A 16,453-nucleotide genomic window follows, 5' to 3' on the forward strand; every position below is an offset into this window, starting at 1 on the left:
GCCTTTCTGATGCTGAAGGACGTATTTCTAGTGCTGAGGGGCGTACTGTTGATGCTGAGAATCGTGCTTCTGGCGCTGAGAAGCATGCTGCTAATGCTGAGACTCGCCTTTCTCAGACTCTGGATGACAAAGCTTCCCTGGTTTCTAAGGTACAGATGCTGAAGGAGAAAAATGCTGACCTCGGGGACACTTTGATGAACGCCCTTGCCTACGCTGCTCTGGAAACCATAATCAAGTGCATAAAGGTGTTTCAGAGTGAAGAGCATCTAACCTGGGACCTGGAAGCAGAAGAGGAGAAACTTGCTGCGGACTTCCCTGAGGGTCTGAATCTAGACTTAGTGCCTGGTCTGGAGGGAGAAGGTGTTGTTCCTGCTGGTGCTCCAGATGTTGAGGAGGAGGTGACTTCCTCTGCTCCTGCTACTCAGACAGCTGCTTCTGGGGCTGTGGAGCACATTGACCTGGAGTAGCATTTCCTGCAGATGAGACCTTGTTTTGCTTATTAGTTAGTTTTTGCCCTGCGTGGCGTAGTATATAGTTTTGACAAACAGTTTGGGATATTTTGGTCTGGTCCAGGGGACCAGGCATGTTTTATTTTTATGATGAACATATGCAGTACTTTTCGTTTTCAGATATGCTTTGTGTCGTACCGTTTCTGGTGTTTCTTTTGATTTGTGCATGCAATTTTTATACTGTATGTTTGGCCATCGCTGTTTGATTGCTGGCTAAGGGATCTAGTTCGCCCATTCGTTCAGAGAAGCCAGGCTTGCGTGGGTGCTAATGCAATGCGGGAGACTGGTTATCCCGGTTGTACGTGCTTAGTTACGGACACACGCCTTCTGTAGTAAATACAAGCTCTACCAGATTAGTTTGCATTTTTATTCAATTAGCCATTTATTTGAAAAATATTTATGAAAAGGAATTTATTTACTTGAAATGTTTAAAGTTGTTGATGTTTACAAAATAAAGTTCAGAGCTAGAGAAGATTTAAGTCAAAGTATATACAGAAAAAACAATTTTTCTAGAAACAGGGAATGTTAAAATGTGTGTCGAAAAAACTTTCAGAATCAGGGAAGGTGAAAGTGCATATAGAAAATTCGTCAGAGCCAGAGAGGGTAAAAATGTATAGGAAAGTATAAGTGAGTAAATGGAGGTCAGTCAGGTTTTCAGAGCCAACGAATATTTAAAGCAAAATCTAGAACCTAGCGGAGCTGCATCTGGTAGACTGAGTACCCGTTTGTTAACCATGCTGGTCGCTTAGGTGAAATACTTTTTCAAGTGGATGATGTTCCAGGATCTGGGAACCATTTGTCTTTCCATATTCATGAGTCGGTAAGCTCCATTTCCAATTATGCTTTCCACTTGGTATGGCCCCTCCCAGTTGTAAGCGAATTTTCCTGCTTGCCGGTTCTTGGTATTCTGGATGACTTTCCTCAGGACCAGGTCTCCTATCTGCAGGGTTCTTACCTTCACATTCTTGTTATAGCTCCTGGCCACCGTCTGTCTGTATGAAGCCATCCTAATCTGAGCGCTGGTTCTGAGCTCGTCTACCGTGTCCAGACTGCTTGCCATTTCTACCTGATTCCGGTCTTCTGTTATGCATCCATACCTCTAGGTTGGGACCCTGACCTCGGATGGAATGACTGCTTCTGTTCCAAACACCAGGCTGAAGGGAGTTTGTCCTGTTGCAACCTTGGGTGTGGTTCTGTTAGCCTAGAGAATTAGAGGTAGCTCTTCTGCCCATTTACCCATCTCTCCTCCAGCTTCTTTTTCAGGTTTTCCACGATAATCTTATTGCTGGATTTGGCTTGTCCGTTGGACTGGGGGTTTCTGGGAGTACACTTCTGTAATGAGATATTCCACCTAGCACAAAAAGCTTCTGTCTTATTTCCAATAAATTGGGATCCATTATCACATATAATCTCAGATGGAATGCGAAACCTGCCTATGATATTGCGTTTAATGAAAGATATAACCTGGGTTTCTGTAACCTGGGAGGATGATTCTGCTTCTATCCATTTAGAGAAGTAGTCCGTCATGGCGAGCATATAGACTTTATTTCCTGGTGCCTTGGGCAATGGTCCCACGATGTCCATTCCCCACTTCATAAAGGGCCAAGGCGAAATGACCGGATGCAGAGGCTCTGGTGGCTGACGTGAGCGTGCCTCTAACAAGCATCGCATTTCTTTGAGAAGCGCATTGTGGGCTAGAAGTTTCACTGCCTCATTGCCTTGTTGAAAAGGCTCCTGCCCCCTGCATGATTTCCACATTCTGCACTGTAGAGAGCATGCAAAACAGCCTGAGATTCTTCCCGATCCAGGCATCTGAGGTAGGGTCCAGTGAGAGATTTCTTGAAGAAGACACCATCAATTAGTATGAATCTGGATGCTTTCATTCTGAAGTTCCTTACCTCCTTTTTATCTGATGGCAGGATGTCATTCAACAGCCAGTCCTGGTACGGTTTTCTCCAGTCTGGAGTATCTTCTTCACTACTGGTGCTGCACAACACTTCTGCTCCCTGTTCAGATTTTATTATTGCTGGCTCCAACACATTGACAATTGGTATTGTGGAGATGGCTCCTGCTTTGAATGTTGCCCGCAGAGTGACTAGTGCGTCTGCTTCTGCGTTCTGGTCTCTGGGGATTTGTTTGATGTTGAACGTAGCAAATTTGAGGGTCAACTCCTTTGCTACGTCTAGGTATGGCATCATCCTGGGAGTCATTTACATGGTTAATTATAAGTTTAGAATCACTGCAAACCTTGAGGTGTCTGATTTTCAGATCCAGAGCCAGCTTCAGACCCAGGATCAAGGCGTCGTATTCTGCTTCATTGTTTGTGGCCTTGAATTCACATCGTACCGCCTTGACTATGAGATCTCCCTGGGGTGATTTGAGGACCAATCCTACTCCTGCTCCTCTTGCATTGGAGGCTCCATCCACATGCAGCTCCCACACTTGTCCTACTTATCTTCCTCCAGATTCAGAATGTCTTGTTCTGCCTGGGTCTGGAGAGCCGAGCAGAAGTCGGACACAAAGTTTGCCAGAGTCTGAGACTTTATCGCTGTTCGAGGCTCAAATTTCAAGTCATAACCGCTCAGGTGCACGGACCATTTAGCCATCCTTCCTGGCAATTCTAGTTTTCTCATGATAGTCTTAAGAGGGTAATTAGTTATCAGGGAAATGGTATGAGAGCCAAAATAAGATGCAATTTATAGGATGTCGTAACGAGTGCAAGGACGAGTTTTTCAAGTGATGTGTACCTGGTGTCTGCAGGAAGTAGAGACTTACTTACGTAATATACTGGATGCTGTGATCCCTCCTGCTCTCGTACTAGTACTGCACTTACTGATGCTTCTGTGACTGACAGATATAGGAATAGTGGCTCTCCTGGCTCTGGCTTCGACAGGAGTGGCGGGGTGCTGAGATAATGTTTTAACTCCTGAAATGCTTTCTCATGCTTCTCTGTCCACTCAAATCTTTGTCTTTTTCTGAGTATATCATAAAACAACCTGCATCTGTCGGAGGATCTGGATATGAACCTGTTTAGGGTTGCCACCCTTCCAGTCAGGCGTTGGACGTCTTTTGGTTTCTGCGGTGACTCCAGCTGCAGAATTGCTTTGATTTGTTCGGCGCTGGCTTCTATCCCCCTCTGAGTCACCATGTATCCCATAAATTTTCCATTGGAGACCCCGAAGGTACACTTTGTCGGATTCAGCTTCATCTGGTATTTTCTGAGGGTGTTGAAAGTTTCTACCAGGTGCTGGTGGTGTTGTGAAGCCTGCTTTGATTTGACGACCATATCGTCTATGTACACTTCCATAGTTTGACCTATTTGCTCTTTAAACATCATGTTTACCAGCCTCTGGTAGGTGGATCCTGCATTTTTAAGTCCAAAAGGCATGACGTTATAGCAATAAATACCTCGCTCGGATCTGAATGCCATCTTTTTCTGGTCGCTTGGGTGCATCTTTATCTGGTTATAGCCGCTCCAGGCATCCTGGAATGTTAGCATATCGTGACCTGCAGTAGCATCCACCATGGCATCTATGTGTGGTAGTGGAAACAGATCTTTTGGGCAAGCTTTATTTAAATCTGTAAAATCGACGCAGACCCTCCACTTGCCATTTTTCTTCGGGACCACCACCACATTGGACAACCATTTTGGGTATTTCACCTCCCGAATTTTTCTTCCCGCAAGCAGGTTATCTACTTCCTGGTTTATGACCTGGTTCCTTTCAGAAGCAGACTTCCTTCTTTTCCGCTGCACGGTTTTATAGCTTGGATCCACACTTAGCTTGTGGGTTATCACACTTGGGTCAATCCCTATCATATCATTATGTGACCAAGCAAAATAGTCCATGTTAGTTCTCAACAACCGAACGCGTTCTTTACGAATGTTACCTGTACATTCTGATCCGATTAGCACCGTTCGTTCTGGATGCAGCGCGTCCAGGATGACTTCGTCTAGTTCTGCCTGCTGGGGTTCAATATATTCGTCCTGGATGCGCTGGCTCTGTAATTGCTATGCAGGCGGGCTGGTTGATGATTTCAGAGCCATTTTATAGCAATCCTTAGCTTCCTCTTGGTCTCCACGTATCTCTTGCACACCCCAAGGCATTGGAAACTTCAGACACTGATGGTACGTCGAGGGTATTGCCTTCATCTCGTGGATCCAGGGCCTTCCAAGAATCACATTGTAAGTGGAGGGTCCATCAATAACCAGATACCTTACCTGCTTGTTGACTCCTCCGGCATAGGTTGGGATGGCGATCTCTCCTAGGGAATACTTTGCTTCGCCACTGAATCCAACCAAGGGGACCGCCTTCTTTGCTAGATCTTTTTCGCTGAATCCCATTCCTTTGGGCGTCTCCAGCATGATTAAGTTGATGGAGCTTCCGGTATCCACCAGGATCTCTCACCTCGCAATTTCCTATGGGGAGCGTGATGATTAATGCATTGTGGTGCTGTTCTGGAGTAGACTGAGCATCTGTTTCGTCAAAGGTGACTGATGGCAGGTTCTGGCGATTGATCCTACAGGAATATTCTAGCTTATCTCCCTTTGCTTTAGTGGCACGTCTCTTTGCTGCTGAGTACGTCAATCCGCATAGCTCCAAGCCACCTGTAATAACATTCACAGTTCTAGTGCATTGAGAAGGGGGAGATGGCAGAACCTGATCTGCAGAGTTCACTCTGATTGTGCCTCTGGCTAGGAGGCGATCTAGATTTCCTTTTTCATAATGGTACTTGACTTCCTTCCTGAGAGAATGGCATTCGTCGGTGTCGTGGGTGTTGCTTCCATGGAACTCACATTTTTTGCTAGTATCGTTTCTGCTGCCGGAGTATCCCTCTGTTGGAGGCTATGGCCATCTGACTCTGCGACCCAGCTCCTGCAGAGCTTTGAACAATCCTGCAAGATTAGTGGTGAAACCATACTCGCTTACCTTTGGAAGCAGATCTGCCTCACCCTTTCCTTCAGAACTTACAGAAACTTTGTTCACGCTCCTGCTGTAGAGTTTGGATCTTTCGCTCCTCTTTTCCACCGGGGCTTTTCTGGATACTAGGTCTGAATCGTAAGTGCCTCTTATAGGTGCAGAGTCTTCCTCCAGCTTCGTGACAGCAATCGCCTTTGATTGTACCTCCTCAAAGGTAGTGCACGGATGCATGGTCAGGTTCTTGTATAGATCTGAATCCTGGTGCAGCCCTCGGCGGAAGGCTTGTATAGCGGTTGCTATATTGCACCTCGGAACTGCCACCTTCTCCTTGTTAAACCTCTTCAAGTAATCACGAGTAGATTCCTCAAACCCTTGCACTATCCGATAGAGGTCGTTGGCCTGCTTCTTTGGCTTTCTGCTGCTGGCGAACTGCTGGTTGAATGCATTAACTAGGTCGAAGAAGTTGGCTATACTTTTGTTGGGCAGGCCGATGAACCACTGCAGGGCTACTCCAAACAAGTCTGATCCGAATCCTTTGCACAAACAAGCTTCCTTTAAGGGCCCGGTCGTGGTTATCACCATTATTTTCTGCTTGTAGTGGTTGACTTGATCAAGTTGATCTGTGGTTCCGTCGTAGAGCGTCATGGCTGGTGGTACACGTCCTTTAGGAACGCCGAAGAGGGCTATGTCGTCCACGAAAGGTGAGTCTGCATAGCTATCTCGTGGCGCTTTCTCTAATGGACGTGCTACGTCTGATATCCTGTACATTAGGTCCCTCAGCTCCTGGTATTGCTGCTCCAGCGAACTACCTGCTTCGCAAGGGGGTTAGAAACAGGTGGGAAGGAACCAACAGGTGTACCTCCTAACCAGGGCCCACCAGGAAATTGGCCAGACGCTGGATGACTTATCACTGGTGTTGCACTAATTATAGATCCTGGCCGCCATCCTGGTGTCTGCTGCAGGCCTCCGATCTAGGCTCCATTAGTGAATTGGCTGAGTGATGGAACTGATGTGTTGATGACAGCTCCAGATTGCCATCCAGATGTCTGGTGCATGGGGTGTTCCTACAAAAGGTGGATAGTCAGACCCTGACGGAGTGCTAAGCGGTGCATTACCTGGTGTCTGCTGCAGGCTGGGTGGGTTGTCAAATGACAAACATCCCAATCCTCTAGGCTCGACTGGTTCACTGGGTGCTACTCCTGCAAGCTATAGTCTGGTGACTAGTTCTGACAGAATGGGTCGACGTGATCCTCCACCGCTTGTCAGGTTCAGGGCCTCAGGTGCTGACGCTGGTTTGGGCTGGACTGCGGTTACGATATGAGCGATCAGGTTCTGGTTGTCCTTCCTCTAATCCTCAACGGCCTGACGCCGAGTATCCATCCCCTGAATTATCACTTGCATCGGGTTAAGCACTGGAGGTCCTCTACTTCTGAGAACTTCTGCACCTGATCCCGCCTGGGTCGAGGCTCTGGACGCAGCTTCTCCTCTGCTGGGACTGCTTTCCCTGCTGGATCTGGGCTGGCTGGGCGCGCTTGCCGCCATGGATATCTGCGGCGGTTTCATAGGTAGAGGCGGAGGCATGGTTCTGGGTGATATGCTGACGGGAACCATTTGGTTGGATGCTGGAGGAGCGCTTACTGATCCTGCAGAAGCAGGGGAGAGTCTTGCTCCGGAGACGGAGCCGGCATACTCGCTCTTCGAAGGATTCTCGTGGTTCCTGGACATGGTGACAGCTGGTTCGATCTTGCGAGATTTGGCAATAAAAAATGATCACTATGCCCCACGGTGAGCGCCAAACTGTTTTGGTAAAAATTTACCGACTATTAATTTTAATTAATGGGTGATAGTGATTAATCTACGGCCTAAGACGATATGTATATGACGAATTTAATGAACGGATGAACGTTGAAATAAAAGGTTGACACGATAAGTTTTAGTGACGCGGAAAACCCGATGTGGGAACAATCGCGGGGGGAATCGGAATCCCACCAATATGGCACTATGATCAAGACGGTATTAAGCGAGTAAGGAAATACAAGACTTATTTTGCTAGTGAGATATTGCTAAGTGTAGACGGAATGTTGAGTAGTAGAGTGTTGAATGCTATCCTTAAGGTGAGTTGCCTTCCTTTATATAGTTGTTTGTTGCTAGGGTTAGAATCTGTAACTCCTCCCCGACTCTGCTGGTAGATTTCCGCGTCTGTTCCTAGAAAATATGGAGTAGTTGCTTATTATTAGGAAGTAGTTGTTTGACTTTTCCACTCCCTTTGCGCGTGAAACAACAAACACAAATGTGTTTGTTTGTCCTTTAATCCCATGGTCCCCAACTCCCCATTGCTCCAACTCATCAATCTCTTTTTCTTTTCTTCCGCCAATAAACAAATGCCACGTCATCTTGAGTAAAAGGGGAGTCCATTTTTGAAATAATGGTCAAAAATAAAATATTTGTCGTTTTGGGTCGGTTTTGAAAATATTTGTCAAAATGGTGTCCACGTAGGCTCGGGATTTCTAGACCTTACTAATGGCGTGTTTTGTGAAGGAAACACGCCATTAGTAGTGGCGTGTCTTTACAACAATTTTTTTCCTCAACTGACTGAACTTAAAAAAAAAAAAAATACATTAGACACGCCATTAGGGGTGGCGTGTTTCCCCTCCGAAACCCGCCATTCCCAATGGCGTGTTTGTTTTAGTCCATTTTTTAATGAAGTTTCTTTCCGTACTCATTATAAACACGCCATTGGTAGTGGCGTGTTTTAGGTTCAGAAATCCCGAGCCTACGTGGACACCATTTTGACAAATATTTTCAAACCGACCCAAAACGACAAATATTTTATTTTTGACCATTATTTCAAAAATGGATTCGTAAAAGGGTGATATTTTATCCCCAACAAATGTGACACATAAAATATACTTTATAATAATATCAGGTAAAAGCATTGATATTTATAGACTTGTAAATCCTTTTAGTGTATTTTGAACCTTGAAATAAAAAATTTAGCCCTAGATACATATAATTCTTGGTTCCGCCCCTAGAGTTTATACGACAACATACATTTGAACAAATAGCTGAAAGTCGAATGGAAGACGAGATAAAGTACTGGTAACATAGATGAATCTAAAATCAAACAGTCAAACTGAATTTACAGAATACAGTACATTATAAGATGAGAAAAATAGATGCAGTTCTCTTAAAAGTACTCTTCAGTCCTTCCTTTGAAGCCAATCTGCCCAAATGTTAGGCACAAGAACAATCCCAAATGCCACAATACCAGCCACAACCTATTCATTCCAAACACAGACACAGTTATAAATTCTCGGATAAGAGAGTCTCGTGATAATGTTGTCATGAGACTAGATTATTCTTCTGTATGTAATAGGTTGATGATTATAAGCATGGAATTGGTCAAGTGTTATATTAACAGAAGACCGTCTTATAAGAAACTTACCAAAACTGAGAAGTGACAGCGGGAGGAGTGGGGAAGTGAGCGAGTTCCTCCCCAATGCTAGAGAAGAAGAGTCCAGAGAGGCTGTTGCCATCAATAGCGGGTATGCTCGATGGAGCTAGCCACCCTATCAACCCGAATCCAATCACATTCAAGTCTCTCCTCAGCCAATCTCTTTGAAAGCTACTGTTATAGATACCATCATCTTTGTGTTAATGTCTTAGGCAAACAATAATAACATACTCCCTCCGTCCCATTGAATTGTTGTCCTTTGGTTTTGACAAAAAAACCAAAGAAAGAGGAGAAGAACAATTATTAAATGACAAGTGGATCAAATTGGGTGTGAAAGATCAAATTGTTCATCAAATGCATTCCTAAATAGAAAGGATAACAATTGATTGATATACCCAAAATGAAATAAGGACAACAAATGACCGGGAAAAGGGATTATTATAGATGCAGCAAAACATACGATGAATTCCATAATACAATTACAATAACTTCAACAATGATGGACTAAGTGTGTGTTTGGCCTCAAAAATACTTTTTGGCCAAACATACTATTTTCTAAAAGTTAAAAAAAATATTTTCAAAAGCTAAAATTCCATATTTTTGCCCATAGAAATAGAAGCAGCAATTTGTTGCTTTTGCTTTTGAAAAATTAAACTTAAAAAGCAAAAACCCATTTTTGAGAATCGAGACCAAACATGCTCTAAGTGTGTTTTTGACCTGGTTTTAAAAGTGTTTTTTAACTTAAAAACACTTGTTGGCCAAACATATCATTATTTAAAAGCTAAAACAAAATTTCTCAAAAGCCAAAAAAACCATCTTTTTGCCCATAAAAATAGAAGTAGCAATTTGGTGTTTCTGCTTTTGAAAAACTCTTTTAGAAAATTAAGCTTGAAAAACACACACTCATTTTCAACAAGTTAGGCCAAACAAGAACATGATGTTTTTAGCTAAATTTTCGATTTTTTCTAATTTACTTTGTCACCTTACTAATTAATCCCGAGTTCTCGATCTATGTTATAACCCCAAAATTCGAATTTAATTTTATAGTATGTTTAATTGTACAGGGAAGAGCAAAGCACCACTTAATGTTATTCCTACTCTGCACATTATATGGCATAACCAAGTGTCGGATACGAGTATGACACTTAGACACTTCATTTTAAGTCAAAACATGTAAATTCTCATAAGATAGTAGAGTTTGACACTTCATCATACACCTATGTCGGATACTTGTAAGTTGTAAACAAGTCAAATTAACGAAAGACAAGATAGAGTATATTAACCAGGTAAATCTTCCTCCAGAAGTGCCACAAGCTTGCCTCAGAGGGTTTACTGCAGCAACCTTTGACTTCAAGAAACCTATGAACCAAAACGAATAAATCGTCACACTCTTGATCATAATTGTGTACATAATACAGAGGATTTACATTTTCAAGTCAATATTCATAACAATTTAATAAATAAAGTCGATACAAAGATTGAGCACAATAATGAGAAGAAAATTCTGGTTTATAGAACAACAAAAACAACATTATCCTTTGCTTCTTATTTTTACTGCAGCAGCCTTTGACTTCAAGCCTTAATGCCTTTGGACACAAAAGCATATATATATATATATATATATATATATATATATATATATATATATATATATATATATAAGGTGGGACAGATGTACGCACCCTTACACCTGTATTGGCAATACAAAGCGACTTCTTTTTAATCACCACGAAGAAAATTGCGTCGAGAGCTGCATCAAGAAAAGATATGACGAAATGAAAGGATGATTACCTGAAGACAGGGTAGTAGACTTGGAGTAAGAGCGAGAGAGAGTAGATGTGCCAAGACCAACAACAGTTGAGGATGCTGCAAAACTGCTAGCTACCATTTTTCTAAAGTAATTTCTTCTCCTTTGCTTATTATTTTTTCTTGGTTACAAAATAATCATGCAAATGTAGAGAATGAATAACCATACAAACACAAGTTGGGATTTGAGGTGGACCATGTAAAAGAGACAACTAAGATTTCTGGATGGATAATCAGTCAATCAGTTCGCGCCACATGGATATTTGTGGATAAAATTTTATGTTTGCTTCTTTAGGATGCATATAGGTCCATAAGTCATGTTCAAAAGAAAACCAAATATCACATTACCTACGCTATAAAAACGGGTCAAATATTATTCCATATAAATAGATGAGACAAGAGTTTATTATTGAGATATTTTCATTTTGGGTGCCTGTTATAAATGGGTTAATCTAGAAAAATCTAGGTTTAGCTATATAGGCTAATATCTAGTAAAATGCTCCATAATTCTAGAATTATCTAGATGTTAAAACAAGGAAGAGGAGGTGAAAACCACCTACATACAAAGCCTATAAAAGACCATGTTTGTATAAGATTGTAAGGTCCAACAAGAATTCACACAAGCACTTACATATAAAACATTCACATTAAACTAACAAGATCAATAATAAAGCATTTTATACAATCATCTCTCCCACTCTAAATACCTTGATCACATTTAATATTTAACAAATAATCAACACATAAAAAACTAACAGTGGTATCAGAGCCACGGGAAGCTCCGACAATCCAAGTACTCCAAATAAAAAGCAAAAAAATAAAATAAACATTCACAAATAAAAAATAGTCCCAAACAAAATCACACATTCAAAACATGTCAAACACAATACAAGTAAATTGGTTACCAACATTCAAATGCGAGAAATACGACCTTTAAAGTATCCAATTGAAGTCAATATTTATCTCACAAGGACTATGGGACTTAGTCCAAACAGGGTACGAAAATATCGTACTATTATGGGTTGTGGACACAGATGCAGCAGAGGTCCAACACAAGGTATTCACGCTTCCGCACGACACTTAATTTGTATGAGTTTACTTCTAAAATGTTTAATAAAATAGCGCTGGACGTAGGTCGCAGAGTAGTGACCGAACCAGTTTTAAAAACATCGTTTGTCGTGTCTATTTCGTTTTATTTCCGCTGCCACTCTAAACTCACGTTTTAACTTCAGAAACAACAGTTGAGTACACATGACTTCTGCTTGCTGAATCGTTGTTGAATACTTCTAACTCTATAGTTCTAAGTATCAACTTCTCCTTTCATCTAAGTGTTTCCTACAGTGTTTTTAAGAGTTTTAAAAGAAGCTTTCATTAAGCTTAAATTTTTAAATAGACACCTAATTCACCCTCTCCCTCTCTTAGGTGTTCTCACCCTTGACTCTTCACATTCTGTAGAACCTGATACCATGTTAAATGAGAGATATCTGTTTTGTGTAATTTGTGTGTTGCCTTCCATCGATAATCGTGGCCTTTAAATACAAATTACATGAGATAATAGGGAAAATAAACCCTAGCATAACCGGACCTTATAAAACGGCCTTACATGAGCCTAATACGGCCTAATAAGTGTAGATAATTGACTCAGTATTGATAAACCCTAGATTAATGGAATATAGAAAGGGGACAATGATCACAAACTATAGAATAAAATGATAGAGTAGTTTCAGGAATTAATCTAGAAACCCTAAAATACAAATAGGAAACCCTAGAATTTAGAAGGGAATCGAATTAGGTATTTTATAAAAGATTTGTTGAGGAATTTTTACAGAGAAAATTACAGAGGAAGATTTGAGAGAAAAAATGAGTTCATACAAATGATAAAAAAGCTAACTAATGAAATGTATCTGTAACTATTTATAACAGGTAGTGCCTTCTAACAGAATTCCCGCCCAAATCCTTGTATCCTCTTAACAACCTGTAACAACATGTCAACACTTTTGCTGAGCTGGCTCAACTGAATTCACTAGTTGGTTACTCTTATGATCAAAATCATAACAATCCACCCCCCCTTAACGAACAGCTTGTCCTCAAGCTGGTGTAATCCCCTATAAAATCTAGTGCAAAACAGTGGCGGAAACACTGTCGAATGGGGTTAAATACACAAAGATAAAAGTTCTAACTGTTATAAATTGAGAATGTATCTCAAGGATAAAATTAAATGGTTAAGTCTAAACAAATGCCACTTTTATAAAAAGGGCGAAAATAAAATTCCTCAAAAGTGTTAAAACTAAAAACCATAAAAGAAAGCAGAAAACAGAGTAGGATCTGCAAACTACTCGCTAGCTCACACAGAGAATCCCAAAGAAAGCTAATACCCGTCATGTTATAAACATAATGACCCACAATCGATGGGGAGTAACTCGACGTTCTCCCAGCCATATCACATGATATAAATGTTACAGATGCAAATAATATATCAAAGTAATTGAAATGTTATAAAACATAAGTAACAAAATATGATTACCAAATCACGTTAACCAACGTGCTTTGCGCTTAAAAGCAAAATTCCTCAAATGATAGAATGGAAATAATATAGTTCAGGCTAGATATTCACTTTAGCTATACTCCTTGACACCGCAAAGATCTTACACTAGTTTCGGGAACTCAGTGTCACACAAAGGTGACCAACTCCAAGTTCGCTCACTAGACAACAAGCTATAATAGGACACGTCTTACCACGCAGTGTGAAGTCCTAGTCTAAGTACATGTACATGACTCTACGACAATCTGTACGCCCAGAGATACCCAATCTTATAGCCGTATAAGAACCCGTATGCCTTAGTTTATTATTCTTTGCCTTTACTTTCATTATTCCAAACTTAAAAGTATTCCAAGTGATATAGTATATTATTCAAATGGTTCGTAAGTGAACTACACTTTTATTTTCCTTGAATTAGAAAACTTAAACTTAAAACCAAAAGTATAAAATTTATTTAAGGACTTTAAATAAATCAAGTTACTGAAATTAAACTTTAAAGACCATCCTTTGACTTAAGGTACTTTAGTAAAGACTTATTACTTAGGCTTTAATGAGACGGAGCTCTACATTAGTTTATAAAACTAAACAGCAGTATTGTAAAATTTATAATTAATTACAGAAAAATCTAAATGACGCAAGGCCAATTTTCATGGTTTCCTATAGCTTTTATCTACAACTTTCATGTTTTGACAAACTTTAAATTAGGAACGTATCAGGGGTCTAAAAATGCATTTCTAAAAACTGTCAGAAAACGTCACCCATAATGTTTCAGTTCATAAATATACTTTTAGAAAACATTTTAAGGCAAGGCATAATTTTAAACATAACTAAACATGATAAATCTTCATTGAGAAAAAGATTAGCTACTGTATCAAAAGCAAAATATCTTTTAAAAATGAATCTTTGAGAGAAGTCGAAACGCGTTTTACGGCATTTGCTGTTCACAAATAATTTATTCTGACCAAACTGTAAGTTTAAATCTTATGAAAAATTTTATACAGCCTCTACACTTTAAAATAACAGGAGTTTATTCTTTACACTTTTGCAAATTCGAAATATAAACAGGTGATATGATTTTTACAAACAGACGAACATATTTGACAGATTTAACAACGGTTTCCATCAAACTTGTAAAATACACCATAAATCGAAAATAATGATTGAAGACCTACAAATTTATACACAACCTAATGCTCCATGTCTCTGCCATATACTAAAATATTGTAAATTTACAATTTTATTTAATATTTTTAACATAATTAAAACTGAACAAATCGCTATAATCGCAGAAACTGCGTCAATACTTTAAATTACGAAATAAATATTAAAACTCCAAAATAATTACCACGAAAATTCATGGTATCTTAAAATCAACTATTAATTCCAGAAAAAAAAAATTTACATCAGTTTAAATTATAAAAACGAATTATTAAAACCCTAATATCAAAACCATCGATTTGATCATAAAACTTGTAAATCAACCAAAATAAATTCCTATTGACAAAATAAAATTTATACATAGTCAAAATAGATTATGGATATCAAGAGATCAGAAAGTAAAGGTTTCGAAAATCATATGTATCAATAAATCTTTATAATACCACAAAAAAAAGCAATAATACATACAACTACAACAATTAATCAATGCAATACCGAGTAACGTCGTAGTTACCTTGTTACGAATCCGAATCCACATATGCTAGCATTTAATATCTCTTCTACAAACCCTTAGAAAAGGATGAACGGATGATGAGGAAAGGTCGATCGAAATAAAGAAGCAAGAAGGCAAGCGCGTACGTAGATTAATTTGTAAAACGGAAATAAAGAAGCAAGAAGGTAAGCACGTACGTAAATTTTATTTTTGCGGAAGAACGGCGGAAGCGATGAGGTTGCTCTTATTATTTTTTGTAAAAGAGAAGTTATGAATAGCTCCTCTTCAGTCTTCACGGTTCAAGTGAGAAAGAAATAAGGAGACTTGAGTCTTCTAAAACACTAACATAAGATGCTAATAGGAATAGGTCAAAGTGGTTACAAAAGATAAGATGGTTAGCAAATAAATAAGAAAGAAAAGTGTGACAAAATGTATAGATCACACGCACCAAAAGACCAAGGGCAATTTCGAAAATGGAGAATAAAATCACCATTTAAATAGAAGTCGGTCCGTAAATGAAATTGGACTAAAAATCGACTTAAAAAGTAATTAATTAAAATATCAAATCAAAACCATAGATTAAGGAATAAAATTAAATCTCATTAATAAAGATAAAATATATGAGATTAGAAATTAAAGAGAATAAAGGAGTTCAAAAGAACAAATTCCGAATTCCAACAAATTAACTCGGAGTAGAATTAGAATACGAATAAAATGAATAAATAAGGCGAAGCTGAAATAGTTAGAAATAACAATAATTCTCGAAAACAAGGAAATATTCGAGACATAAGAGAACTCAAGAATTCAAAGGAAGAAAAGAAATGGCTCACAGATAAATTCCGAGTCATACAAATCAAATCGTAATCGTAAATAAAATACGGTTACGAAAATAGATTACAAAAATGGCGGGTGTTACAGCTGGAGTTGGATCTAACTGAAAATCTGGAAACCTCCTTCTCATGTCCTCATAAAGCTCCCAGATGGCATCGGCAGTAGAGGAGTTGGACCATTTCACCAGTACATAAACCACGCCCATATTCCCTTTCTTTGCTAATTTCCTGTCCAGTATTGCTACAGGTTCAGCTCTTATTTGTTGTGAGTCATCCATATCAGGTATAGAGCTCAGTGTTGGTGCTGGACCTTCATGTTTTCTCCGGAGAAAGATGTTAAAAGTGTGATGAATTTTAGCTTGAACAGCCAGCTATAACTTGTATGCAACTTGTCCCACCCTGGCAACTACTGGAAAAGGCCCATAGTATCTAGGAGACAACTTAGCACAAGTCCTCTGCACTACAGAATGTTATCTATAGGGCTGCAATTTGACATATGCCAAATCACCCACCATTAGTTCCTTCTCTACTCTATTCTTATCAGCTTGTTTCTTCATTCGATCTTGTGCTCTTTTGAGATGAAATTTGAGCATCTTAATACATTCTTATCTTACAGCTAGGCTTCTATTAACAGCTTCCACCCTACTATCGCCCAATACATATGGAATGTGTGCTGCCGGGGACTGCCCATAAACAATCTCATAAGGAGTTTTTTGAGCAGCTGACTGAAAAGTGGTATTATACC

The 16,453-nt window shown here is 39.7% G+C and overlaps 2 protein-coding genes across 2 annotated transcripts; both read right to left on the reverse strand.

The window, feature by feature from the left end:
* Positions 1-4,708: 4,708 nt before the first annotated feature.
* LOC141632699 (uncharacterized) lies at positions 4,709-6,073 on the reverse strand. Its single transcript, XM_074445219.1, has 2 exons — positions 5,438-6,073; positions 4,709-5,353 (listed from the first exon to the last, which is right to left on the reverse strand). Exons 1-2 carry the CDS (start codon positions 6,071-6,073, stop codon positions 4,709-4,711), a joined length of 1,281 nt encoding a protein of 426 aa, XP_074301320.1.
* A 2,421-nt stretch (positions 6,074-8,494) lies between these two features.
* Positions 8,495-10,923, reverse strand: LOC141633321 (photosystem I subunit O-like). The gene is made up of 4 exons (XM_074445807.1): positions 10,674-10,923; positions 10,166-10,241; positions 8,874-9,056; positions 8,495-8,706 (listed from the first exon to the last, which is right to left on the reverse strand). Exons 1-4 carry the CDS (start codon positions 10,768-10,770, stop codon positions 8,616-8,618), a joined length of 447 nt encoding a protein of 148 aa, XP_074301908.1. The 5' UTR covers positions 10,771-10,923; the 3' UTR covers positions 8,495-8,615.
* Between the last annotated feature and the right edge of the window lie 5,530 nt (positions 10,924-16,453).

Source organism: Silene latifolia, chromosome Y, assembly GCF_048544455.1.
Source record: "Silene latifolia isolate original U9 population chromosome Y, ASM4854445v1, whole genome shotgun sequence".
In the NCBI taxonomy this organism is placed as follows: Eukaryota; Viridiplantae; Streptophyta; class Magnoliopsida; order Caryophyllales; family Caryophyllaceae; genus Silene; species Silene latifolia.